Source organism: Glycine soja, chromosome 15, assembly GCF_004193775.1.
Source record: "Glycine soja cultivar W05 chromosome 15, ASM419377v2, whole genome shotgun sequence".
Classification (NCBI taxonomy): Eukaryota; Viridiplantae; Streptophyta; class Magnoliopsida; order Fabales; family Fabaceae; genus Glycine; species Glycine soja.
The window spans coordinates 48515863-48541931 of NC_041016.1; the positions used below are offsets into that span (position 1 = coordinate 48515863).

Genomic DNA, 26069 nt, shown 5'->3' on the forward strand with positions numbered 1-26069 from the left:
TACATTTTTCCTAAATTAATAATTTTTTCCAAAACTATCCTTGTGTACAAAACTAGCAAACAATAATGGATTATGTTTCCCTCACTATCATGGCATTCTAGAATTGACTTTAATGAATGATATTTTTGTGAAAAATAATTAATGCATGAAACATTTTGGACTAGACCTTATAAAAAAGACTAAACCACACTTTTAATTTGAACCTTATGATAAAAACCGAATGTAGTATTAAGTCAGATTTAATATTGTTACTGATGTTATGAGAACCTATAACGTCACATGCATAATGCAAATTATAGAAGAAAATAAATATTAAGTATGACTATAATATTTCTCATGGGTCAGGCTCATAATGTAAGTACCTATGAAAAGGAAAGTCAAAGGATCCGATGTGTTCTCATAGGCCATTCACTTATTATGAAAAGCCCAATAATGTTAGGTTAAAATGGCTAAAGTTCTTCTATAAAAGGTAGTGCCTCATTCTTCACTCTAACTTTTCTCTTTTGGACATGAGAGAAAAACCCTAGCCGTTGCGATGCTTTCTCCTTCACAACTAAAAATTATACACCTAACTTTTCTGTCTTGGACGTGAGACTTTTCAGGAACCTATTTGTGTGGACTTCATAGAAGTTCGACTGTTGTTACTTGATGAGGAGATTTTCATGCTTCAAAGGTAATTTTTAAACACAATGTTATGTGGTTTCACTTGAATCCTTTGATTGAAATTTTTTTTGGTTGCATATGTTTGTGATTTGCAATTCCCAACATGAATTTCTAGGAAAGATTTCTCAATCATCACGAGAAAAAAATATTCTTCCTATTTGAAAATATATTCCATTAAACATATTTAATATAATTATGTTATACTACATTGTCAAATTTTGTTATTTCTTCCTTCATTGATCAACTAGTTTTCTTGTCATAAAACTTCATTGTCTATCTCTTTTATATCCTTCCACTAAAGATTTTTTTTTTTGAAGAAAACACCCTTATGTTATGGAGTATTTATTTTACGAAAAACATGTTACTAATTAATGAAATAATTATTATTTGAAAATGGCTTATATTGTTTTATGTTTCAAAATAGATACACACCCACACATATTCTTTTCTAAAAATTAATGGCCATAATTTCTTTTCTTTTCTTTTCCCTTTTCAATTTTACTCTACAAGCAAATGAAGCATCTTTTTAGGGTTCTCCAGGGGTGTTCAAGAGTCAGTTTGATTTGGATTTTAGAACCTTTTTTCCCTAACATGAACCAAACCAAATCGATGATGAATGGGCTAGTTTAGCTTGGGTCACTAGATATTTGATCAAAAAATAAAAAATAAAAATTTGTATTAAAAAAAAGATGACTTTGTCTCAAAATTAAACAAATAATGTTGTCATAAAATAATGTAAGCAACATATTTGAGTGTAATTGACTTATAAAAAAATAGGGTAAACTAAGTTTTTTGGCCCTAAATTTTTTTAGATTTATGATTTTGGTTCCTAAACCTTTTTGTGACCAGTAAAAGTCTATTTTGGTCATTAAGTGATGACGTAACATTTTGTTTTATTATTATTTTGTTACCATTCATTTTTTGGCAGCTAAAAGTCATCATAAATTGCCTCATCTATGTTCATGTTAAACTGTCATTGTTCAACGGAACCTTAAAATCTCCAAAACTTTTGATTCAATTTTGTCTCATACGGATAATCCTTATTTAAAATTGATAGAGGTCTTTAGTAAATGTATTAATTTCGAGCAAGCTAACCCATACTTAAACTTGGGTTTTCGTTCAAAAATGAGAGATTATTTGGAAAAAAAGATTTTTGGCATTATTCGCAAACACAATTTTGTTTCCCAAATTTCTCCTTCATTGTTCATCGATCTTCAAGATTGATTGAGGGGTTTTTTTCCCCATGAGTAGACAATCAAAACACATGCTTATATGCTTGATTTTGTTCTCTAAGTTGTAATATCGAAATTCATCTTCCTCACAAAAAATAGTGGTCTGGTTCATCTTTGACCTGCGAGAAGATACATTTCAATCTTGCAGCTCAAACAATGAAATCAAGTATATGTACATGTGCTTTAATCTTCTACATATAAGGAACAAAAAACCTCAATCAATTTTGAAGATCATTGAATAGTGAAGGAGAAATTTGGGAAACAAAATTGTGTTTTTGAACAATGCCCAAAATTGAATTCTTTTTCAAATAATCTGCCATTTTCAATGAAAATCAAAGTTAAAGAAGTATGAGTTTTGCTCGAAATTAATAGATATACTAAAGTCCTCTAACAATTTTAAAAAAGGATTATCCATACAAATCAAAAATTTTTAGGATTTGAAGGTTTCGTTGAACAATGGAAGTTTAACATGAACATAGATAAAGCGATTTTTGACAGCTAAAAGCGGTCACAAATAATTTATTCATTTTAAACATTCAATTTTTGACAGTTTTTAGCTATCAAAAAATGAATGGTAATAAAAAATAATAATAAAATGAATTTCACATCATCATTTAACAACCAAAATAGACAAAAAAAGACTAAAAGCTAAGACGCAAAAAAAGTTGAAAGACTTTAACCAATCGCAAAAAAGTTTAGGGACCAAAATCATAAATCTAAAAAAGTTTAGGAACCAAAAACATAGTTTACCCTAAAAAATAACACATAATTAATTGATTAAATCATAAAACTCCAACTATTTAAAATAATAGATAGGAGATAAACCAAATTACCTAACACACACCGTGATTCTGAAGGCAATTTGAAGTGAAATGCAATGAAAAGATTCAAAATGATACACAATAGTAAGTTAAGTGTTAAAGAATAATAATAGATATATAGTTGGTTTGGGTTGGGATGGTCCAAGTTTGGAAAGTGTGAACCTGATACTCGAATCAATCAACGTTGGATTTTCAATTAGTTAGGTTCGGGTCCAACCCGAACAGGAAAAAAACTGAATCAATCTAATTCGATTTTAATTGTTGGATTCTAAAGATTGATTTAGACCAATGAATACCCTAGGGTTATCTATGTTTGAGAACAATTGTCATTATATTCACTAGTTCATTGATATGTTCCACACTTCTCGTCCTACATATTTATCTTCCAGTGCATATTGTTGATGTGGTATTGTATGTTAGCGAGCAATCACTAAAGACATATTATTTTTTTAAGGGAACATTTCAATGATTTTCCTTTTTGAACTCCTTTAATAGGTTGTGCCACTTATCGATGTACATGATGATATGGTTATCAAACTCTTTAGTTAACTTGCTAACTCTTGTGAGTTTATGAGTCCATTTATCCTCTACGAGTTGACTTGTGTGCAAACTCTTTTTTTAGTAGACTCTGGATAAACTTGGTAGAATCTATGGAAACTCGATAGACTCTTGAGTTTACCAAAAAATGCATGTCATTTTGGGTTGATTTCTGTGTGTTTAGGGTTCAATATACCATCATTTGGTGTGTTGTTCTTGAATCGAAGAATCTTCACCTTTAACAACAAGAAACTCTTGTTCTCCAATAGTATCAAACCCTCAATAGGAATTCTCTACCATTACTATCACCTCTGCAAGTTATTATCTAGTAGTGATGTATTACTAGACTTGGTTATTTAAGTATTGTGGAATTTATGGTTTGTTATTTTGCTTTATTATGTTGTTGAAATGTTTGATTAGTATGTTATTTATAGGTATTTTGTAAACATGAAGAGTTTATAAAGACTTTGGAACTCTTATTTTTGTTGATAATGAGTTGTAAAATTGATAAACACTAGTCTTGATTAGGATGATTGTTATTGCTATAATACTTGATTGTGTGTGAAGCCATGCATACATGCATCCTAGACTAGAATATGTAATTCAACATGCTCTAATTGATTAACATTGCATTAATTCATGATGATTAGCCTTTGAGAATTGAAACTTTTGTAACTTACTTTTTTAAATTTCTAAGTTTCAATTCTGCAACAATATAATTGACTATATGCTAATATAGTAGACTAATTTGTGGCCCTTGTATCTCATAGTTGAGGTAGTGTGCAAATAGTTTACTATCTTAAATATCTAATCAACTATTTGGGTCCGAAGAAATTTTCGCTTTTGCAAACAGTCAACTATATGGGAATATAATCAACTATCTATTCCTTAGGAAACCCATGTGATGCGAATAATAATATAGTTGACTATCTCTATGACGTAATCGACTATTTCTATTCTAAGGCTATAAAAATGAGTTTTTTTGAAGGAACTCGTGTGTGAAACCATTCTCTCATATTTTTCACTATGATTTTCATTGAGAGAGATTTAGAACCTCTAAGTGTCATCACCACTTTGATCCTTTGATTGAAGACTCATTTTTACATGGAATCAATGGATTTATGTGTTGGATCATGAGGAGAAGTTGATACTACATAGGACGTGTTTTCAAACTTTCACATCTTTCACTTATCAGGTGAAATCTTTCCTTTATTTATGTTTTGATTTTCGTTTTCATTTGGTGGGTTACTCAACGGTGTTCATGTAGTGGGTTTTCTATATGTAGCTTTTAGTTTTTGATAGGTTTTCAAGGATTAGTGCATTTGTTTGTGAGTTTAGTTGTAACTCAAAGATAATAGTGGAAAGATCCTAGTGGGTTACTATGTAGATTTCTTAGTAATCAAACCAATATAAATTGTATTTGCATCTTTTTCTTTAACCCTTCAACTCTTATATTACTTATTGCTTTAAGTTTCTTAACATTTGTGTGTTGATATTTTGATTTGTATCATTGTGTAATTGTTTAATTGTGATTAAGAAATCAAAGGATATTTGCAACACATCTATTTCTCTTGTTTCAATTGGATTAAAGGAAGATTTTTGAGAAAAGTTTTAATTTGAGTATAAAATCAGTTTAAAACCAATTCATCCCCTTCTTGGTTTGTGATTTCATGAGCAATTATTTCTAACATATTTTATTATTATTTTTATATTAAGTCTATGGAACTTTCACAAGTTTACGTGGACTCTTGACTTTAATAATCTTGCATTGCAAAAGAACAATCAAAATCCTTCCTTTACAATCCTCTTGATCATCTTTAGCAGAACTGTACAGGAACAGCTTGCAGTTTTCAATGATGAGAATAATCACTGCAGTTCATCCATCCTTGTGCTAGTCTCCATAGAGGAAGCTGTAGGATTGGGTAGCTTTCAATGAAGAGGAAGTTCAAGCAGCAGAAACTCTTTCAACAAGTAAATTGTGCCCTCACACCTGAAGTGACAGCATTTTGTGAAGCTACTCAATGGTCAAAATAAAAGAGATCTACAGTGTGGTTTGCACTGGGTATAATAATCTAGTCTTGACCTCTTTGCCCTAATAAGACTAGCTCTGGTAGTGGTAGGATAGGACTATTAGGTCTCTTCCTGATCAGTTCAGCATCTTAATTTCAGTTATACCTGGATGCATATTCTTTGTAGAAGAATACTGGTATCTTTATCAGAGGGCAATTTGCTGAAGATTGATACTGTACATTGGTCCACTTTGTAATATTTTGTAGTCATTTAGCAGATTCCAATACTTTACCTAACCCACCATATGAATATATTTAATTCGTTATATCTAGCAGTTCATGCGTCATGTGTACGCAGTTATCACATTTTTTTTAACATTTCAGCACAAAGTGGAAGGGGTATTTTAAAATAAATAATTTCATAAATTTTCTCACGATGCTTATTCCTTCATATACCAATGAATTTTTTGCTCGCCATACTCTAAGTAGGAATACAAAGTACAAAGTATACAATGAAAGTTTGTCATTGAAAAGAAAAAAAGATAAATCAACTTATATTAATTCATTCTATTCTATTCATACAACTGAAGCAATCAGCATATCTTTGTCACAAATTCCGGAGAAAAATCAGAAACAAGCTCATCCTGATGTCATTTCAACTGGTTGAATGCACAGTGCAAGCATCCCCATAGAGATATTTTCTTGAAAGAAATTAGTTTTTATTGCTAAGAGAATCTCTTGACATTGGTACATTGGCTGATCAAACCGCAGGTGGACCCAATTTTTTAAAAATATCTTATCAAATAATGTCATAGATAATGTCTCCAATCTCACAACAAACACATGAATTGTACTTTACAATTGTATTTATAAGTTTACTGAAATTTTGAAAAGACAGACTCGGATAGGATTTTTGTCACCACTTAATCCCAATATCTGGTTCAAATAATCACCACAAGTCTTGACAAGAACAATTTCCATTTCTGAAGTGATGAAACCTCAAGGAGTCTCTAACAATGATTGTCACACCAACAACCTTAGAAACGTACTTAATGGCATTGTGACAGTCACCACAAATTCTCAGATTCTTGAAAACCCGTATAGATGACTGTCCATTCAAATTGAGTATCCCAAAGGCAACAGCAAGCTTTTCACTGTGGCTGCAAAGACTCTCAGCTTTTTCCTCTTGGTCAATATCTTGCAGAACATAATCAGTATCAGGCTTATATCCAGCCGATTTCATTTTCTCACCCAACTCATCCAGAAAATTATAGATTTTATCGCTCTCCATGTTGTTTTTGTCTCCAACAACAAAAGTGTGAACTCTATCTCCCACTTGAAGCCAACTACAGCCTGGAGTTTTGGTAATTCCTCTCTCTTTCATCAATATTCTGGCTTCTGAAGCTTCACTCCACAATTTGGCAGTGACAAGGATGTTGAATAATGAAACATAGTTTCCAGGGTTGTTGGGCTCAATTTCAAAGAGTTTATTGGCTGAAATTTTTGCCAACTCCACATTCTTATAAACTCTACAGGCACCAAGTAGTGCTCCCCAAGCACTGGCAGTTGGCTCCATAGGCATTCTCTGTATAAACTCGTATGCCTCGTGAAGCCGACCAGCACGGCTGAAGACATCCACCATGCATGCATAGTGATTAGCATCTGGTTCTACTAGATGATCCCTACCCATTGAATTAAATATCTGGAGTCCTTCCTCTACTAGCCTTGAGTGGCTACAACCAGACAAAACACCAGTAAAAGTGACAGAATTGGGCTTGATCCCTGACTGAAGCATGCTCTCAAAGAGCAAAAGCACTTCTTTTCCATTCCCATGCATTGCATTTGCAATGATCATCGTGTTCCAAGCAACAACATCCTTTCTGCATATCATATCAAAAACATTCCTTGAAAGATTCAAGTCACCACATTTAGCATACATGTATACTAGCGCCGTCATTGCTGTTAAGTCCCCAATTAACCAATGCCTAAAGACATAGCAGTGTACCTCCTTGCCCATCCTCAAGCTTTCTAAAATAGAGCAAGCTGGTAAGAAACTACTAATTGTGATCTGATTAGGTTTAAATCCCAAATTTTGCATCTTCCTAAGCATCTCCACTGCCTTCTCTGTTTGCCCATTTTCCATGCAGCCCCCTATAACAGCATTCCATGTAGCTTCATCTGCTTTGACTCCTTTGCTGCTCATCTGGGAAAACAAGGCAAGACCCTTCTCATATTCTCTGTTTGTGAAGTATGCTGTTAAAACTCCATTCCAAGACACAACATCTCGATGAGGCATCAAATCAAATACTAGCCTAGCTTGTTTCACACTTAAACATCTTGCATACAGGCTCACAAGTGCACTGCAAACAAACAAATTTTCAATCATCCCATGTCTCACTGCAAATCCATGAATAGCCCTTCCAGACTTCAAATCTTTCAATTCTGAGCACGCAGGCAAAATGCTAGACAGAGTCACCGAATTCGGCTTCACCCCATTCCATCCCATTTCGCAAAAAACAGCCAGGCCCAGCCTAGGCAATCCACAATTAACATAACATGATGACATCGAGGTCCAAGAAACCACATCTTTCACAACCAAATCATCAAAAACCCGCCTTGCACCTTCTACGCATTTACACTTCCCATAGGCATGAATCAATGCATTGCCCAGGAAAGCATCCGACATCATCCCACATCGAATGGCATCATCATGAACCTCCTTGACTCTCGAGGCATCACCAGAGGCACCACAAGCCTTGGCAACAGCCAGAAACACTGAGTTGTGGGGTTTGATCCCACGTGCCCGGAGTGAAGCATAGAGCCGTATGGCCTCATTTGGAAGTCCACGGGTGGTGAACGCTGAAATTAATGTGGAACAAGTGGTGGGGTCTGGTTGAGGAATATTATCAAACAGTTGTTGGGCACGCCTGAAATCACCCACATTTAGAGCTGCCTTAAGAAGCCTGTGACCCAAGTGAGATGGGATGTTAGTGGGCACAGAGGGAGCCACCTTTGTTGAAGTTAGCTGCTTCCAGATGGAAGAGGATTGAGTTGAGTGTGTGATGCTGAAGAAAGGTGGCAAGACAAAGCCAAATACTACACAGTTGCACACTCTTCAATTGGATCCATTCTTGTAGTCGGATTCGGCGTTCGGGTCGGGTAAATTTAAAATTGGTATTCTTGTATTGTAACACTGTTTGACTTTGACTACTAACCTCTTTTTAAAAAGGTAATTGTTTTTCGTTAAAAGTTTTTTAGAAAAAAAATTAAGAGATAATAATTTTAAAAAATAAAATTAATCTACATACCTTAAATAATAATAATGTAATTGATTAGTGTGTGTGTATATAACATAATTAAAACTAAAAAGAGCTAATACTTTTTCAAATGATAAAAAATAATTTTAGAAGTGCATTAAAAAGAATTTAATTGGTGTTATTTAGACATATGGTAATAAATCGTCTTTTTTTTCAAGATTTATTCTTTTTTTTTTTTTTGATGAGGAGGGTTAAGAAGTGATCATGATCCATCTCGCAATTAGGAATGAAAAAGTGTACTTAGATTTTATAGTTATTCAAAAAAATATCCACAAGTAAAAAAGATAATTACTTCTATACTTAGACAGAGTATGGGACAAATATTTACTTACAAATTTACACAGGCATGGGTATGGATATAGGTACTATAGTATTCATTCCACGTTGTCCCGCACATGTCATATATATTTAATTATTTATTTATTTATAATTATAATGTGTTACATTAATAAATAATATATATTAATTTAATTTTATGTGAAAAAATAATTATGCATGTTTTTAATTTTGTGACTAATAATCTAACAATAACAAAGACATAAAATTTCCGAGTGGATCCTTAAATCTAATCCCTTCATTTGTGACTAATATTCTATTGATAGTTTTAAGTATTGTTTTTATAGTCTAATCCTTAGTCTTATTATCATGTTTTAGTGTCTATTGGTATTAGTGGATCAAAGCAATATGTAGACTTAGGAGATAAGCATATGCAAAAATATGGAAAAATTGATATGATGATGAGGCCAAATATCTTATCTATTAGTGTTTTTTTTATAATTTATGATATATAATTATTAGCTAATTAGTTTTAATGTATTCTTTTTTGACGAGTCTTAGAGAGTCCGTTATCACATGATGTCCAAGTTTAATTAAAGCTTGTGTTAAACAATAAGAACATTATAAACTTTAAGAATCAGTATGCCTAAGTTGAATGATTATCTTTGTAATGTTATTTATGTATGACTTGAGTTTGGACCAATCAATGTTATGTTTGTTTGTTTTTAATATTATGTGTGGGTGCTTTTAAAGTTATATTTTCTAAATCTAAGAATGCATTTTTAGTTTACTTGTAATTGTTTTAATTATTTTTTTTTATTGATTTATTAACTTTATACAAAAGTAAAGTGTGGGGCGCGGTGCAAATATGAGTATATAGGTATCGAGTCGACCCGGGGGATGAAGATTAAAATTGTTATCGTGTGGGTATGGGAACGGGGTACTAGGATTTTTTTTAATGCGAGTATGAGGATGAGTACTACAGGATCCTACTCATTACCCTCCAAACTTCGAAGACTCTCTTATTCATATAAGCTAGCTTACTGATCTATGTCTTGCACGAGTATTAAATTTATATTTTATAATTTATAAGAATAACTCTTTTATATTATTTTGATTTTTTATATATTATTGATTATTTAGTTTAAATTTTAATAAATTTATATTAATAGATATGTCAACAAATATTTAAATATATTTTTATACACACATGCTCTAGAAATTTGTTACTATTAGAAGAGTTGTCCTACTTTGGTAGGATTCCCTTAACTTTGGTGATGTCTTGCACATGCTTCCTTTTGTCATTCTTTAAAAAAAATTGATTTAGTTAATTTTTTTTTAATTGTATTATTGATATGAAGTATCTAATAACTTTAGCAATGACTAATCTTAGTCCAAAAGTGATATTGTGACAAAATCTTCTTTTATCATAGATTTTTAGATTAAATTAATTTAATATGTTAAATTTATCATATATACAAAAATGTTATAAGAAATAAGATCAAATTATTAGAATTAGTGATAAAAAGTAATAAAATTATTTGGATATATTAAAGATATGATATAGTTTAATTTATTTTTATTTTATTTAAGTACTAATAATATAACTAATAATTTGTAAATTGATTCAAATAAATTTTTATTTAATTATTTAAATAATTTCTTTATGACTAATATATGTAATAATTGATTGATTAATTTTTTTCAAAAAAAATTATTATAAACCTAAATAAATAATAAAAATATTTTTTTAAAGTATTTAAGGTAATTCTATTAATATATAAGAAATATAATAATTTATCGTCAACAAATTTTGTAAAATAATTGATATTTAGTATAATAGTATTATTTAATAATCCTTACGAGAGATTATGTGTAAAATTAAGGTAATTGATAGTTTATTTTTATCCATTAGTTTTTTTTATATTAATAATTAATAATAATATTTAATATAATAAATTATTATAATGAAAATCATTATAATACATAAATACTATAAATTATTAAATAGAAAATATACAGTAATGATAATAAATATAAATCATGAACATTAATTCTATTACTACTATGCGCTATCATATTTTATTATGTTAAAATCATATTTTATTATGTTAAAATTTATATATTGAAATAATATCTCTTATTATATGTAAATTGATGTATATACTAATTTTAGTTTAATATATTTTGTAATGTATATATAATTTTATTTATGTCTATTTGTTTGTTATGATAACATGATATTAATATATTATATTTGTAAATATATGTTTATCTATACATAATTGACCAAATCATTTGTGGTACATACTTAAATATCATTCTATGTAATATATGCATTTATGAAATATTGAAATGATAACATTATTATGTCACTTGTTGAATTTTTTTTCTTTAATTATCTTTACTCTTAGGGTGTATACACTTTAATTCTAAGGATTTTTTTATATATATTTCAAAGTAAGATATGTGGTGAAGAGAAAAATAAGAGAAATGAAAAATATATATAGTAAATATAAAAAAATATGTGTAGAAAGTAAAGATTATGTGAATATTTTTCTAATTGTAATTGCAAGACAAAAAAAATCATTCAAGTCATATTTTTTTTTTACAATGTTTTTGAGCTTGTTATCATTTTTTAAACATTTATATCCAAAAAATTAACAAATTATAGAAATATACAACAGTGTTTGTTTTTCTGCTAGCATTTGATAAATAAGAGATTTCTAGGACAATCAAAATAATTAATTAATCTTTTTTATTTACTTTTTTAGAAGAAGAAAAACTAAGGATAGTATTATGTTGAAGTCGTTATAGGAACATGATAGCTTAAAAATATTAAAATTCATGTTTTTTTTTTTGTAATAGAACATTCATGTTTCAATGGTTTACATAAATTCATTTTATAAACTCTCTTTAAGAGGAAAAGTCATCTTAAACATCTTACAAAAATTCAATAAAGCTATTTTTTAACATTATCAACTATCTATTAAGTCATTTTTTCATAATTTGATGTTCATGATCCAAATATAAAATTCAGCAAAAAAAAAATTCAAATACAAATCCAAAAATCAATTTCAATACAAATTTGAATGATTAAATATTATAAGCATGACATGATCAAAGACAAAAAGATATATATATATATATATATATATATATATATATATATATATATATATATATATATATATATATATATATATTATCATTTTCTTCACAATTATGTTCCTTTCTTCTTTTTCCTTTCCCATAGCTCATGACATCCAAACTTCAAATCCCTCAACTACACACAAAAATGAGAGAAAGAAAATCAAAGCAATAAAAAACAAAAGAAAATTAATAAAAGGAAAATTAATTTGAAAAATTAATTGGATATGTAAATAAAGTTAACACATAAGAAGGCAAATAAAAAGTCTATAAATGTACGAGGTTTTCTTACTTTTCCTACCCCATTTCTTTTATATTCTCTCTCTATATCAAAAACTTTGTCAACATAGCACCATATATGTTTTCACCATCCTTGAATATTATAAAATTATATATTCTCATGACTTTTGTTCCTAGAGGCACAAAGATAATAAGAAACAATTAAACTTATAATATGAATGAGATAAGAAAAAATTATTAGATTTTTTCTTCTTTGCCTGTAAAAATACCTAAGAAATAATAAAGTAAACAAAAATAATACAAAAGAAGAAAATAGTTAAAAAATCTATAAAATGTAAGATGTTTTTTACTTTATATATCTCATCGCTTTTCATTTTTCTCTTTTTCAACACAATACTATATATTTTTTTTACCTCCTGGACTATTAGAAAATTATATTCCCTCATGATTTTTGTTCCCTAAAGACACAAAGATAATAAAAAGAAAAAGAAGAAGACAATTAAAAAAAAGTCTATAAAATATAAGAGGTTTTTAATTTACCTTATATATTCTAATTTCTCTCTTTAGATTAAAGAATTTTTTGCCAACACAACACCACACATCTTTTTACAATCCTAGAATATTAAAAAATTATATATTCTCATGGTTTTCTTTCCCTAAAGGTACAAAGATAAAACAAAATTAAAAACAACTTAAAAAATAAGCAGTTTTAATTAATAAATTGGTAGGTTTTAAAATTTGAAAATGGGAAGTTTTAGTTAACCAATTTGTAGGTTTTTAAAATTAGTTTATCTTTGTTACTCTTGTTTATTTTTTTCAAAAGAAAACAAAAAAAGATCACAAAAAAAATAAAGAAAAGAAAGGGGAGAAAAATAATTAAAAATAGATATTGAAAAATATGAAAAAAAAATGAGTAAGTTGAAAGCAAATAACAGAAGGATTTAATAAAAACAAAAGTTTTAAAAAAAATTAAGAATTCTTTCAATTTTAAAATATGTGCATTCCAAAATATTATCTATTGTAATGACTTAAAAAAAAACATGAAGAATAATAAGAGGTACATGAGTTAGTATAAACAATTCCATTGAATCTTGCAAAACACTTTATAAAATTTCAAGAAGATTTTCTCATCTTCACATATAAAAGGAAAAAAATATATTTTTTCTTGTATTTATATAATAAAAAAAACTTCCAAGGACCATAAAGCATGAATATTTTTGTATCTTTTCTTATGATAGAAATATATTTTGTATGCAAACTTATAAGCAACAAATTGTAATACACAGTAACTAATAACAAAATTGAACAAAAAAAATGAAATTGAACCAAAAACAGGAGGACCAGGAACATAGGGGATTCAAAATAAGGGTTAAAAGAATGTAAGAACATTAAACATTAAATATAACCTGGAGTTCAGTTTTCGCTTGGGCTCATCAACAAACAATAAAACCCCTTTCCTTTTCTCGAGTGTAGACTCAAATTTCCTTCCCAGGTTCTTAAAGAAACCAAAGTAAAAAACCTACATTCAACCCTTCACATGCTTCAATGAGTGAGGACAAAAGAGAAGCAAAATAAATTAAATCATAGAGACAGAAAAAAAAAAAAAGAAATAAGAAACAATCCTTTGATTCAATTACATAAAAAGAAAAATCAAAACCAAAGAGTTGTCTCTACAAACACATTCATATTTCATTCTCTGACCATGATATGAGGATTCCATGTATTTAACCCAAACAGGATTTGAAGGAATTGACAGAGTAAACATCATCATCTTTCACCAACCTTTGCCCAAAAATCTCACAATTTGTTAGTTAGTTTGACCAATCCCAAATAGAACAAAATATTTTGAAGGTATAAGACGATAAATAAACAAAGAAAAACATATGCAACATCATGCATATTCAAAATAGAAATAATCATAATGCAGATGCCAAGTAAAAGAAAGAAACTAAGAAATGGTACAAATTCTGGAATCATCATCATTTCTACAGCATATAACTGCGATCCATCATGGATGAGAATAATTGGATGTTGAGAACGGAAAAATGGTAACAATATGAATGGGAGATAAAAGTATATATCATAATTGGAAAGAGGAAATGGTGAAGAGGCAAGAACATTTCGGGAGTTGAATGAAAAAATATTTCCATTACTCCGATTGGGGGAATGATACAGAAAAGAAGAAGAATGAACATTACATTTTTGTAATATCAATTTAACATTTTGTAATGTGATTTTAAAAAGAGTGGGCATTAAGTTATAATTTAAAACCAATTGTGTAACTTCCTTGAATTTGTGTATTTTTTTAATAATTAAGGGCATAAGTATTTTAAAATTACACTAACTAGAAAGCGGTTAACAAAAGGAATTTCTCCTTTATCTATTATTATTATTATTAGTTTGAAATGTTAAAATCATAGATATCTTATGGATCATAATTTTGTTAATTATGTATTAAAAATATATATTAGTATTATCCAAAAGGAATCATAATATATGCTTGTAGTTTTAATTTTGAATGTTATGATCATAAAAATTGACTTGTAAAAATTACCACTATAAATTAGTTTGAATTAAAATATATGTTTGTATTATTATGTTTAATATTCAAATCATAAAATCATACAAAACATAATTTTTTTAATTCAATCATTTTTTTAGACAATTTAGTAATTATTATGCATGATTTTGATATTGATAAGAATAAAACAAATAAAAATGAGATTGATTGCATTTAATTGAAAAGAATGAATGGGATTGCCATGTGACATCATTCCATGAAATCAAACCTTCTTATATATATATATATATATATATATATATATATATATATATATATAAATAAGAGATCAAATTAATCTATGTAACTTTGATAATTATTATATCATTTTTATAATTTGAAGGTAATCAAATAAACAAACTTTCAATCCAATTACGAGTTTTATGAAAATATTATTCAATTGAAAGTTATAAAATGATGTAATAATTGTTAAAGTTATATATATATATATATATATACTATCATATAAATTAAATCAATTTAATAAAATAAAAGAAAATAAACAATATAATACATGTTTATACTATCATTCAATCACAAATGACCATTTGACTTACTTAAAGTTAATTGTTTTAAAAATTAATAATTTATCATACAAAGTAATTGTGATTGGATAATTATATAAAACTTTGACAAATGTTAATAAGTGTCTTAAAGATATTGGTTAAAGAATTTAATGTAAAAACATTTTTATTGGGAGACAAAAAATTGGATTATTCATAAACTTTTTTATATTTTCTTATAATTTACAAAAATATTTTTTTAATTTCTTAACCAATATCATAAGAATGATGGACAAAATCTTAACTTTTTATATTCTCAGTTTATAATTTTTTTTTCTTCCAACAACTAACATGTAATCTGAACATTTATATATTGGTTTCGTAAATAAAATATTAAACTTTTAAACTAGTTCGTTTGATAGAGAAGAAAGAAAATAAGAAAAAAAAAGAAAAAAAAATTAAATTTAAATTGAATAAAAAATAAAATGTAAAAAGTTAAAACTTTTTTCTCATAAAATCAGTCTTTGTTCTTACTCTCTGTCCGATTAAACAAAGGAAAAAGACTATTATATTTTTTTATATCTCTATTTTTTTTTCCTTCAACTTTCTTCTCTTCCAAAAAGAAACATTAATGAAAAAGGAACTTTAGGTAAAATGTGAAAACTGATAATAACGCAACCATTATTTGGGTTTAGGATAACACAGAAAAAACGTAGTTGTGGTCGGAACGAAGCTGACGCTGCTGAATTCAAATCCCTACTTCAATATTCCTCACTGGTACCTCTCTCTCTCACACTCTCTCTGCATTCTCACTCACTTATTAATTCTCGTGAGTGATCAATCTCCAGTGTTATCATCACCGTCAAACTAGTTGCAACATTGCCAACTAGAACCATCCCATAATGTTTCTTGATTTTTGTTCTACATGCAAAACTTGACTAACTAGGATTCATTCACTACCACTATTCACTATTGCCTTCTTCAATCATGGCTTCACTGCTGAATACTGTGTCACCAGCCGCAAATTTATCTCACAAAACAAAAAGACCCACTTGTGGCGGTTTCTTGCACTCCCAGGTTCCAAATCTCCACACTTTTACCCTCCACAAGGGTTTTTCTAGGGTTTCGGCATCGACCCAGATTGCCATTTCCCCCAAAGATACCATTTTTAATCTCCCCAATTGGAGGATTGGGAGGAATGACCAAAAGGGTAAAGAGCTGAGGATCTATGATGCATTTCTGCATTTGGAGTATTTGGTGGGTAAGGGCCAAAAGCCTGAGGTGAATCAAGCGACTCAGCTTTTGTATGATCTTTGTAAATTCAACAAAGCTAGGAAAGCTGTTAGGGTGATGGAGATGATGGTTGGTTCAGGTATTATACCTGATGCAGCCTCTTACACACACTTGGTCAATTTTCTGTGCAAGAGGGGCAATGTTGGGTATGCAATTCAGTTGGTTGAGAAGATGGAGGGGCATGGCTTTCCAACTAATACTGTTACCTATAACACTCTTGTTAAAGGGCTTTGCATGCATGGGAACTTGAACCAGAGCTTGCAGCTTTTGGATAGGTTGACGAAGAAGGGGCTCGTCCCAAATGCATTCACGTATTCGTTCCTTCTCGAAGCGGCATATAAGGAGAGGGGGGTGGATGAGGCCATGGAGCTTTTGGATGATATAATTGCCAAGGGTGGGGAGCCTAATTTGGTTAGTTACAATGTGTTGTTAACCGGGTTGTGCAAGGAAGGGAGAACTGAAGAAGCTATTAAGCTTTTCAGGGAATTGCCTGCGAAAGGGTTCAGTCCTAGTGTTGTGAGTTTCAACATTTTGCTGAGGAGTTTGTGCTATGAAGGGCGGTGGGAGGAAGCGAATGAGCTTCTGGCGGAGATGGATAAAGAGGACCAGCCTCCCTCAGTGGTCACTTACAACATATTGATTACTTCGCTTTCACTTCATGGAAGAACAGAACAAGCTTTCAAGGTTTTAGATGAAATGACGAGGAGTGGGTTCAAAGCGAGTGCTACTAGCTACAATCCAATCATTGCCCGCCTCTGCAATGAAGGGAAGGTGGATCTTGTTCTCCAGTGTCTAGACCAAATGATTCACCGACGCTGTCATCCTAATGAAGGAACGTACAGTGCTATCGCAATGCTGTGTGAGCAAGGTAAGGTGCAGGAGGCTTTCTTTATAATCCAAAGCTTGGGTAGTAAACAAAACTTCCCTATGCATGATTTTTACAAGAATTTGATAGCAAGCCTGTGTAGGAAAGGGAACACATATCCAGCCTTTCAGATGTTATATGAAATGATAAAGTATGGATTCACTCCAGATTCTTACACTTATTCATCTCTGATTAGAGGAATGTGTAGAGAGGGAATGCTAGATGAAGCTCTTAACATATTCAGGATTTTGGAAGAAAATGACCACAGACCCGATATTGATAACTACAACGCACTTATACTTGGTTTTTGCAAAGCTCAGAGAACAGACTTATCAATAGAGATATTTCTGATGATGGTTAACAAAGGATGTGTGCCTAATGAGAATACCTATACCATTCTTGTGGAAGGGCTTGCTTTTGAAGAGGAGACAGATATAGCGGCTGACCTGATGAAAGAGTTATATCTGAAAAAGGTTCTGAGCCAAAGTACTGTTGAAAGACTTTGTATGCAATACGACATCAAGGAATTAGTAGCAACAGGGTAGTGAAGTGACATATACTCCCATAGTATACAACAGAAAGTAAGTAGAGGTATATGAATGCCTTCATATATGAATGGAGTTTTCTCAGCTTGATTGCCTTTAGACGTTGATTAGTCAGGTAAAACAAAATGTTCCCAAATGCTTGGAATTTTGGTTGAATGTAATGTTTAGAAATGATTAATGAAAAGGTTCAAGCATATAAATTAATGCTGACTAAATTCTCTCCCATGCTTTATATTTAACCCCATTTTGGAGAATTGAGTTCTTTTAATGATTTTGTATTGTCCATTTGTTGATTTGTTTCTTGGTTACAAATTTCTTTCCATGGTCTGATTGCCTTGTGAATATATGCACTTACCCTCTGCAGTTAAAACATGTCATTTACTGCAACTATAAATGCTAAAATCTCAGCAGGTTACTATCCCCTACTTTCTATTATTTCCTAGTGCTTTTGAAATATCTTAAGCGCTTCTGAGATGATGTAATGTTATTTATATGTAACATAGACCTCACGGTGACTTCGAATGACACTCAGTTGTGAATGCCTATCATTTTAAATTAATTTCCCCTTTTGGCGTCTTAATTGAGTAAATAGGCACATAATGAACCACTTTCTTGTGCTCATTTTCTAAACATTAATCGGAATGAATGAAGAGGGTTTAGTTCACTTAGATGAATAGAGTGCGAGAGTTATTATAAATCTCTTAATATTTACTTGTTAGTTATTATAAATATCTTAATATTTACTTGTTTTTTAATTTCTAATTCTTGCGGATAAAAAAAAATCATTTTGAACTTTAAGTTTGGTTAAGGCGAATTATGAATTGACACTATGCTCCTCTTTGGCACTTTCAACTGATATTTATTAATTTGTACAGTTGGGTAGGTTAGATATCAATCTATTATGTAAAGTATCTTTTAAAATATCTATGAGGGCGTCGACTCTTCAAGCCTGACTACGTATTATCGACTTGAGGGAAAACACAAGTTTACGACTGTTAGACTTATTTTCATCAATATAATGTTTTTCTTAACAAAAAACTAAATAAATTAATAATATAAATATATGTTATGAGTGTGTTATGTCAACCACCAAACAATTGTTCATGAGAATGTGAATTTGGGAATGTATTATAATGTGTTGAGGGTACTATTTATTTCATATAATTAAAATTTGTGATATATGTAGAATTATTTTTTGATATATAAATTATTACGTTTAAAGGTAAATTTGAATTGATAAAAACATTCTTTTAATTGGTTGATAATTTGAGGTCCAAGGATCCAATAATCTGATCCAAATAAGATTGTGCGATTTTAATTGAATTACACCCTAATTTCCCTGTAACCACTGGGTTCAATTCAAGTCCTTCCTCTATATATTAATGCAATTCAAGTCCTAGTTTCTTGGAGAGGTTTCTGTCTCTTCCAAGTTAGATTTCTAGTTAAACTTTTCATTCATTTTTTTTTCCCTTCTCCCACTGTGTTATGAATTATGAATTTATGATCACGTTGTTTTATTCTATTTGCATGCATTGCATGTCCCAGTTACTTTTTTCATTAACTATTTTGCTCATTCACGAGCTTTTGCATTTTCAGTTTAGGTAGAAAATTTGGTTGGACGAAGTATATAATAAGCCTTTAGAAATTAAAATTCAGTAATTTTTCTACCTCCTACTTTGTCCCGCAGGTTTTAGAAATTTAAAAAACAGTACGTTGATAATTTGATAATTGAGCAAATACAATGAATTTCTCTGGTGATCCAATTCTTTAAAACGATGGTGAATTTTTCATTGTCGACGAAGACATCGTGTACGAAGTTCCCTCGGATAATGAAGAACTTCCTGATGCATCCGATGATGATTCTGAACCCGCACATGATGGTATATATGAATTTTCTACATGAAAACTAAGATTATAAATTGCACTTATAGAAAATTAGAAACAAATGTGACTGATATATACAATATGATTGTGGCCACAATGCACTCATAAAGATCTCATAAACCTTCATGTTGCAGCCATAGTTACATTTGCACACAATTCACAATTTTTTAAAAGAGAGAAAATAGTATATGCATGTAAAGATTTTCTACATGTTATATTAATAATTTCAGAGGTGTTTGATGATGGTTCTATGCGAGTATTCAAACTTCATGCTGGTAAGATTTCGATTTTTATGCTACCCATATTTTTTACTGATAATTAAGTTCATATAATATCCAAGGTTTTTAAGTAATTGGATATTACATCAAGGGTTAAATTGTCTGGTTGTTTTTTTTTTGTTTTTTTTTTCTGTTCCTTTTTTCTAATTTTGAAGCTATGTATAATATGTATGCCAGGTACTTCCAGGGAACAAAATTCTTCTACAGAGCCATAATACACAGTTGCATGCAACCCAATAGATGCAACATTGGTGGCAGCAGAGGGTGGTGAGGACAAAGGATTTCTTTGGAAGATTGCCATAAGACACGATAGCATGTTTATATGGTGAAATTTCAGCTTTCTGTCATGTTCCGTCATTCACCATTGATAACATTTTTGGTATAAACTATTTAAGATTTGAAGTTTAAATCCAAATTAACAATTAAGATTTGTAAATTTCTGTCTGTTATCATTATTTTATAATGCAAATACTTGTCTCTTTTATATAAACAAAAAATATTATATCTTTTTAGGAAGATATATTATGTGATCTATAGTCGAATTTTATTAATTTTTTGTAAATTGAAAAATTCAACTTGTTACATGAAAATTGATTGAAACTATTGACATGTGTGGTACCAAATTATATAATAAATTTTCTCTACTAGCATCTTAACAGAATGTCACCTCATTTAAGTAAGGAAAATTGTTAACCTTTATCCTATTTTGGGGTGGAGGAAAGAAAGAGATACATAGAAAGAAAAAGGAAAAAGAAAAGGAAAAGATGGGAAAGAAAAAGTGATAAATGTGTTGGGAAAGAAAGAAAGAAATATGAAGAAAAATGTGATGGAAGTGAGACAAAAGAGAAAGTAAGTGTATGTTTATATTGTTTAAATAACTTGTTCCAGCACTCTCTTGCCTCTCCTATAGTACACTTTCCAAATCCTCAGCTATATAAGAATAAGAGTTTGTTATTAATTCTGTGCAGGTCATGAAGGATTCTATTCCTAGTTTAGCTTTCAGCTATGACGGAGAGTTTCTTGCACCAGGAAGCTATGATGGCAAGCAATGTTAAGGTCTGGGATGTTTATGGAAATATGAAAGGTACATTGGAAGGTCCTGGTCCTGAAGGGGACATTGTGGTGAGATTGATTGCTATTTTTCTTGCCTTCTCTGCTTCAAGCACTTAACTCAATCAGTTGCATGACAACCTTCAGTGGCTCAGGTGGCATCCAAGTGAAGGTGGAGGAGGAAATCGTGTTGTGCAAGGACAATCGTGTATATAAATTTAACTTTAGTGTCTGTCAGGAAAAAGGATCAAGGACAGTCTCAAACTGAACCTAGACCTTTATTAGTGTATAGGAGGAGGAACAAAACTCAATAGATCTAACAAAATGTTGTTAGATTAGATAATACTGTTAGAGGCAGTTAATTTGGTTAGGGAAGTTAGTTAGAGTTAGCATGGAGCTTGTTTGTTAAACAAGGAAGTGTCCTTGTGAGAGAGAGAAGGGCTTCTATGTTTTACCTTTGTAATTCTGCATATCAATAAACAAGAAGAACATTCCTTTTTTTCTTGTATCCAAACACTCTCTTAATCTCTTTCTTACCACCCAGTTAATACTTTCTCTAGTAGAGGATTCCTAACAATTGGTCTGACTTGCCATGGATCAAAATGAGGCTAGAATTGCTGCGCTGGAATCCTCAATTGAAATCCTGAAGAAGACTACCAACGAACATGGGAATCACATTATTGAAATCAAGAAGAGTGTGGATGGCATCGATGGCATGAAGGCGATGCTAAAAAAGTTGATGGAGAAGCAAGGCATTATTGAGGAAGGCGACCATAGTGGAAAGAAATCGATGGAAGGGGAAACTAAGGCGGAAGCCCATGAGCTAGAGTTGGAGGGGGCACCTCGTAAATGGGCAAAAAAGGTGGAATTGCCATGGTTTGAGGGAAGCGACCCTCTCGAGTGGATAGCATGGGCTGAAAAATTCTTTGAGGTCCAACAAGTCAAACCCACAAAAAAAGTGAGGTTGGCGTTCATCAGCATGGACAACAATGTTGTACATTGATACCAGTACTGGCGGAAAAGTGCCAAGAACAGGGTTTGGGAGGAATTCACGACAACGTTGTTAAGGAGGTATGGTGGCAATAGGCACGACACCATGTATGAGAGACTGACAGCCTTAAGGCAGAAAGGAAGTGTTAAGGATTATGTTCAAGATTCTAAGTTGTTTGTGGCTCAAGCAGCTTCGACTTTGGAGGAGCAAATATTGGGGTATTTTTTAGTGTAAGAGGGGTTTCAAAGGCACATCGGTTGGTGGCTCAAATCAATCACAACAAAATCGATATCAGAATAAAAGGGGTTTCGAAGGAAGCATGGTGGGATCAATGAATTCTACAAGTAGGCAAGGGGATAATAGCTCAAAAGGGCAAAGGAATAGAGGTACAATGAATCTGATAGATAATGGTGCAAGCCACAATTTTATCTCCATAAGGTTAGTACAAATGTTGGGATTGCATGTGGAGCCAACAAAGTCTTATGGAGTCAGATTATGGGATGCAAATAGGAAAAAGGACCTAAGGGTGCTGCAAAGGTTTGGCTGTGCAATTGGGAGAGTGTGAATTAAGGGAGGATTTCTTCCTATTTGAGTTAGGATTTGCATGGTTGACAACTTTGGGAGAGGTTAAGGTGAATTAGAAAACTCTCACAATGAAGTTCATGCAACAAGAAAAGGTTAAGAAAATAAGAGGGGATCCGAGGTTGTCCAAAACTTTGATATCTCCTCAGGCTTGGATGAAGATGACAGAGATAAAGGCTTTCTCAATGTTCTGGGTGATGGAATCTGAGCTAGCTGAGTCAATGAGGCTGAATCAAGTCCAGTGTGATATGTTAGAGAGGGGAGCAATAACAATTAAAGTCAATTCTGGATGAATTTGCTCAAGTTTTCTTTAAGCCAAAAGGATTGCCTCTTAACAGAATGGTGGACCACCGCATTCCAATCAAAGCTGAAGTGGATCCAGTAAATGTCAAGCCTTATAAATACCCCTATTTACAAAAAAAAAAAAATGAGATAGAAAAACAAGTAATAGATATGTTGAATGCTAGAATTACAAGGCCTAGCAACAGTCCCTATTCTCATCCTATGATACTAGTAAAAAAGAAAGTTGGTAGCTGGAGATTTTGCATAGACTACAGAGCTTTGATTAAATTTACAATACCCGAAAAATTTCCAATTCCAATTATAGAGAAGTTGTTAGATAAACTAAACGTAGCTAAGTATTTTTTAAAAGATTTATTTAAAAGTTGGGTACCATTAGATTAGGATGTTTCAGAATGACATACCGAAAATAGCTTTAAAAACCCATCAAGGGCATTATGAGTTAGTAGTAATGCCTTTTGGATTAACCAATGATCTTTCTACTTTTCAATGTGCTATGAATTCTATCTTATAGCCTTATCTAAGGAAGTTTCTATTTTTTTTATGATATCTTGGTGTATAGCAAGAATTGGGTTGATCATTTAACTCATTTAATGGTAGTATTGGGGATAAAAAGGATATTTGAGAGTATTTGTTTGTAAAATAATAAATAAAGAAAAATAGAGTAAATAATAGGTTGAGAGTACCCTATTTATAAATAGAGACATGCTAGGTCAATTTTCATACTGACGATAGTTTCTACGCTTCCTCTTCCTCTCAATTTCATTTTTCCTTATCCTCCTCCCAAAATTCTCTCTTTTTCCCACATACACTCCCACCTATTTTAGTAAAACGACGATCCTGGACTTATTAACCATTGGACCGTCGAGAATTTTGAACACGAGGTTTGGAACTTATTCCGCACATACCCACCGTTGGGATTTTTAAGATAATGTTTGTGGTGGAAGAAATGTTCCTCGCACTGAGATTTTCCTTTTCCCGCAGACACCCAAAACCTGTCTAAGTAAAACTACTATTCTGGACTCATAAGCCGTTGGATCATTATGAAATTTGGACACCTGCTTCAGAATCCATTTTCTCACATTCCCACTGTTGGGATTTGTGAAATAATGTTTTTGAAAAGAGCAATTAGTCTCACATGTCGACAGTAAAATGGAGGCTACAATCTCTTCTCCTTCTCTTTAACGTTTGGAAACCCTAACAGTGCAAACATAGGAAAAGTTTGAGGAATCTTAGGGAACTGCTAGATACGCCATTATCATTTCTGGACTACACACATGAGCCCGCTTAGCGGTAAAAGATGAGTTTATCGCAATTCGGGTTAGAATGAACATGTGTAAAAATCCTTAGGGGATCAAATTGAAATTTATTTTGGGATGCTTATTATATTGTCATTCTTTCTGTATGATTATGTGAACTGTTTGAGGGATTTTACTTCCCGTGTTGTGAGAAACATTTTTGTATGATTTGTTTGTGTTTTGGATAAGATTTAGCATGATAAATAATTATATTGGGATTGTAAAATTGTGATTGAAATTGTGTATAAGTGATAAATTAAATATGTGATGAATTATGAAATAACATGTTGCTTTGAGGTTATAACATTGTTATTGAGATTGAGTATAAGTGCAAAGTTAAATGTGTTAATTTATGAGATACACGTAAACATGTGATGGTGGATTGTGACATTATGAGATGTTAAATTGTAGACATGAGATTTGATTGTGAATAAGTATGTGGTTAACACTAGATATGACAATACTTATGCTGTGAACTGTGAATTATACAATAACTCAACTAGTGTTTACCTTGAGAAAAGTGTTTATGCACAGTGTTAAAGAGAAAGTGTATGATTCCTAGTTAGAAACCAGTGTTAAATTGTAGCGCAATGTGTTAAACGTATTTGAAACACGAGTATGAGGTCGTGAGTATTGTATAATTCATGAGCAGTGTTTGCGTGCAAAAATTGTTTTAAGAGTTAGATAAATGAACATGTGTAGGGGTCCTTATAAGATCAAATTGAGGTTTATTTTGAAATGTTTATTGTATTGTAATTCTTCATATATGATTATGTGAAATTGTTTCAGGAATTTTACTCCTCGTGTTGTGAGAAGTATTTTTATATAATTTGTTTGTGTTTTGGATAAGATTAGTGTGATAAATAGTTATATTGAGATCATGAAATTGTGATTGAAATTTTGTATAAGTGATGAATTGAATATGTGATGAATTGTGGGATAACATGTTATTTTGAGATTATAATATTGTTATTGAGATTGAGTGTAAGTGCAAAGTTGAACATTTGTTAATTTGTGAGATACATGTAAACATGTGATGGTGGATTGTGACATTATGAAATGTTAAATTATGGGCATGAGATTTGGTTGTGAATAAGTATGTGGTTAACACTTGATGTGACAATACTTGTGTTGTGAGTTGTGAATTATACAATAACCCAACCAGTATTTACTTTGAGAAAAATATTTGTGCACAATGTTAAAGAAAAAGTGTAGGATCCCTAGTTAGGAACCAGTGTTAAATTGTAGTGCAATATGTTGAACGTGTTTGAAATACGAGTGTGAGGTCGTGGGTATTGTATAATTCATGAGCAGTGTCTGCGTGCAAAAATTGTTTTAGGGGTTGGATCTGAATTAGGAAGGTGAGACCCTAACAGATTCTTCGGAGTCTTGGCCATGGGGATAAAGACAGTCAGTTTGAATGTTCCTTTAAGCCTATGTTGATCCCATATGGTTGGAGCATTCTCGCAAAATAGAGTGACCCTAACTGATTACCTTATTATTTTACTTAGTGAGAGTGACCTGACATACCCATTGTGTGGTGTGTCTTGTTATGTACTCCTAAGCGCCCTAGGGTGATTTTTCACTGACATGGTATCACATTGCATATAGGTTTGAGTCTTAGTATAATTGTTGTATAACACGTGCTAATTATTTATTATGAAATTGATAAGTG

General features: G+C 31.1%; 2 protein-coding genes across 2 annotated transcripts; one reads left to right on the top strand and one right to left on the bottom strand.

Moving 5' to 3' along the window:
* Positions 1-5788: 5788 nt before the first annotated feature.
* Positions 5789-8927, bottom strand: LOC114386251 (putative pentatricopeptide repeat-containing protein At3g13770, mitochondrial). The gene is made up of 2 exons (XM_028346216.1): positions 8920-8927; positions 5789-8375 (listed from the first exon to the last, which is right to left on the bottom strand). The coding sequence occupies exons 1-2, from the start codon at positions 8925-8927 to the stop codon at positions 6212-6214; spliced, it is 2172 nt and encodes a 723-aa protein (XP_028202017.1). The 3' UTR covers positions 5789-6211.
* Positions 8928-15974: 7047 nt separating this feature from the next.
* Positions 15975-18309, top strand: LOC114386583 (pentatricopeptide repeat-containing protein At1g79080, chloroplastic-like). Its single transcript, XM_028346604.1, has one exon. It carries the CDS (start codon positions 16296-16298, stop codon positions 18009-18011), a length of 1716 nt encoding a protein of 571 aa, XP_028202405.1. The 5' UTR covers positions 15975-16295; the 3' UTR covers positions 18012-18309.
* Positions 18310-26069: the final 7760 nt, after the last annotated feature.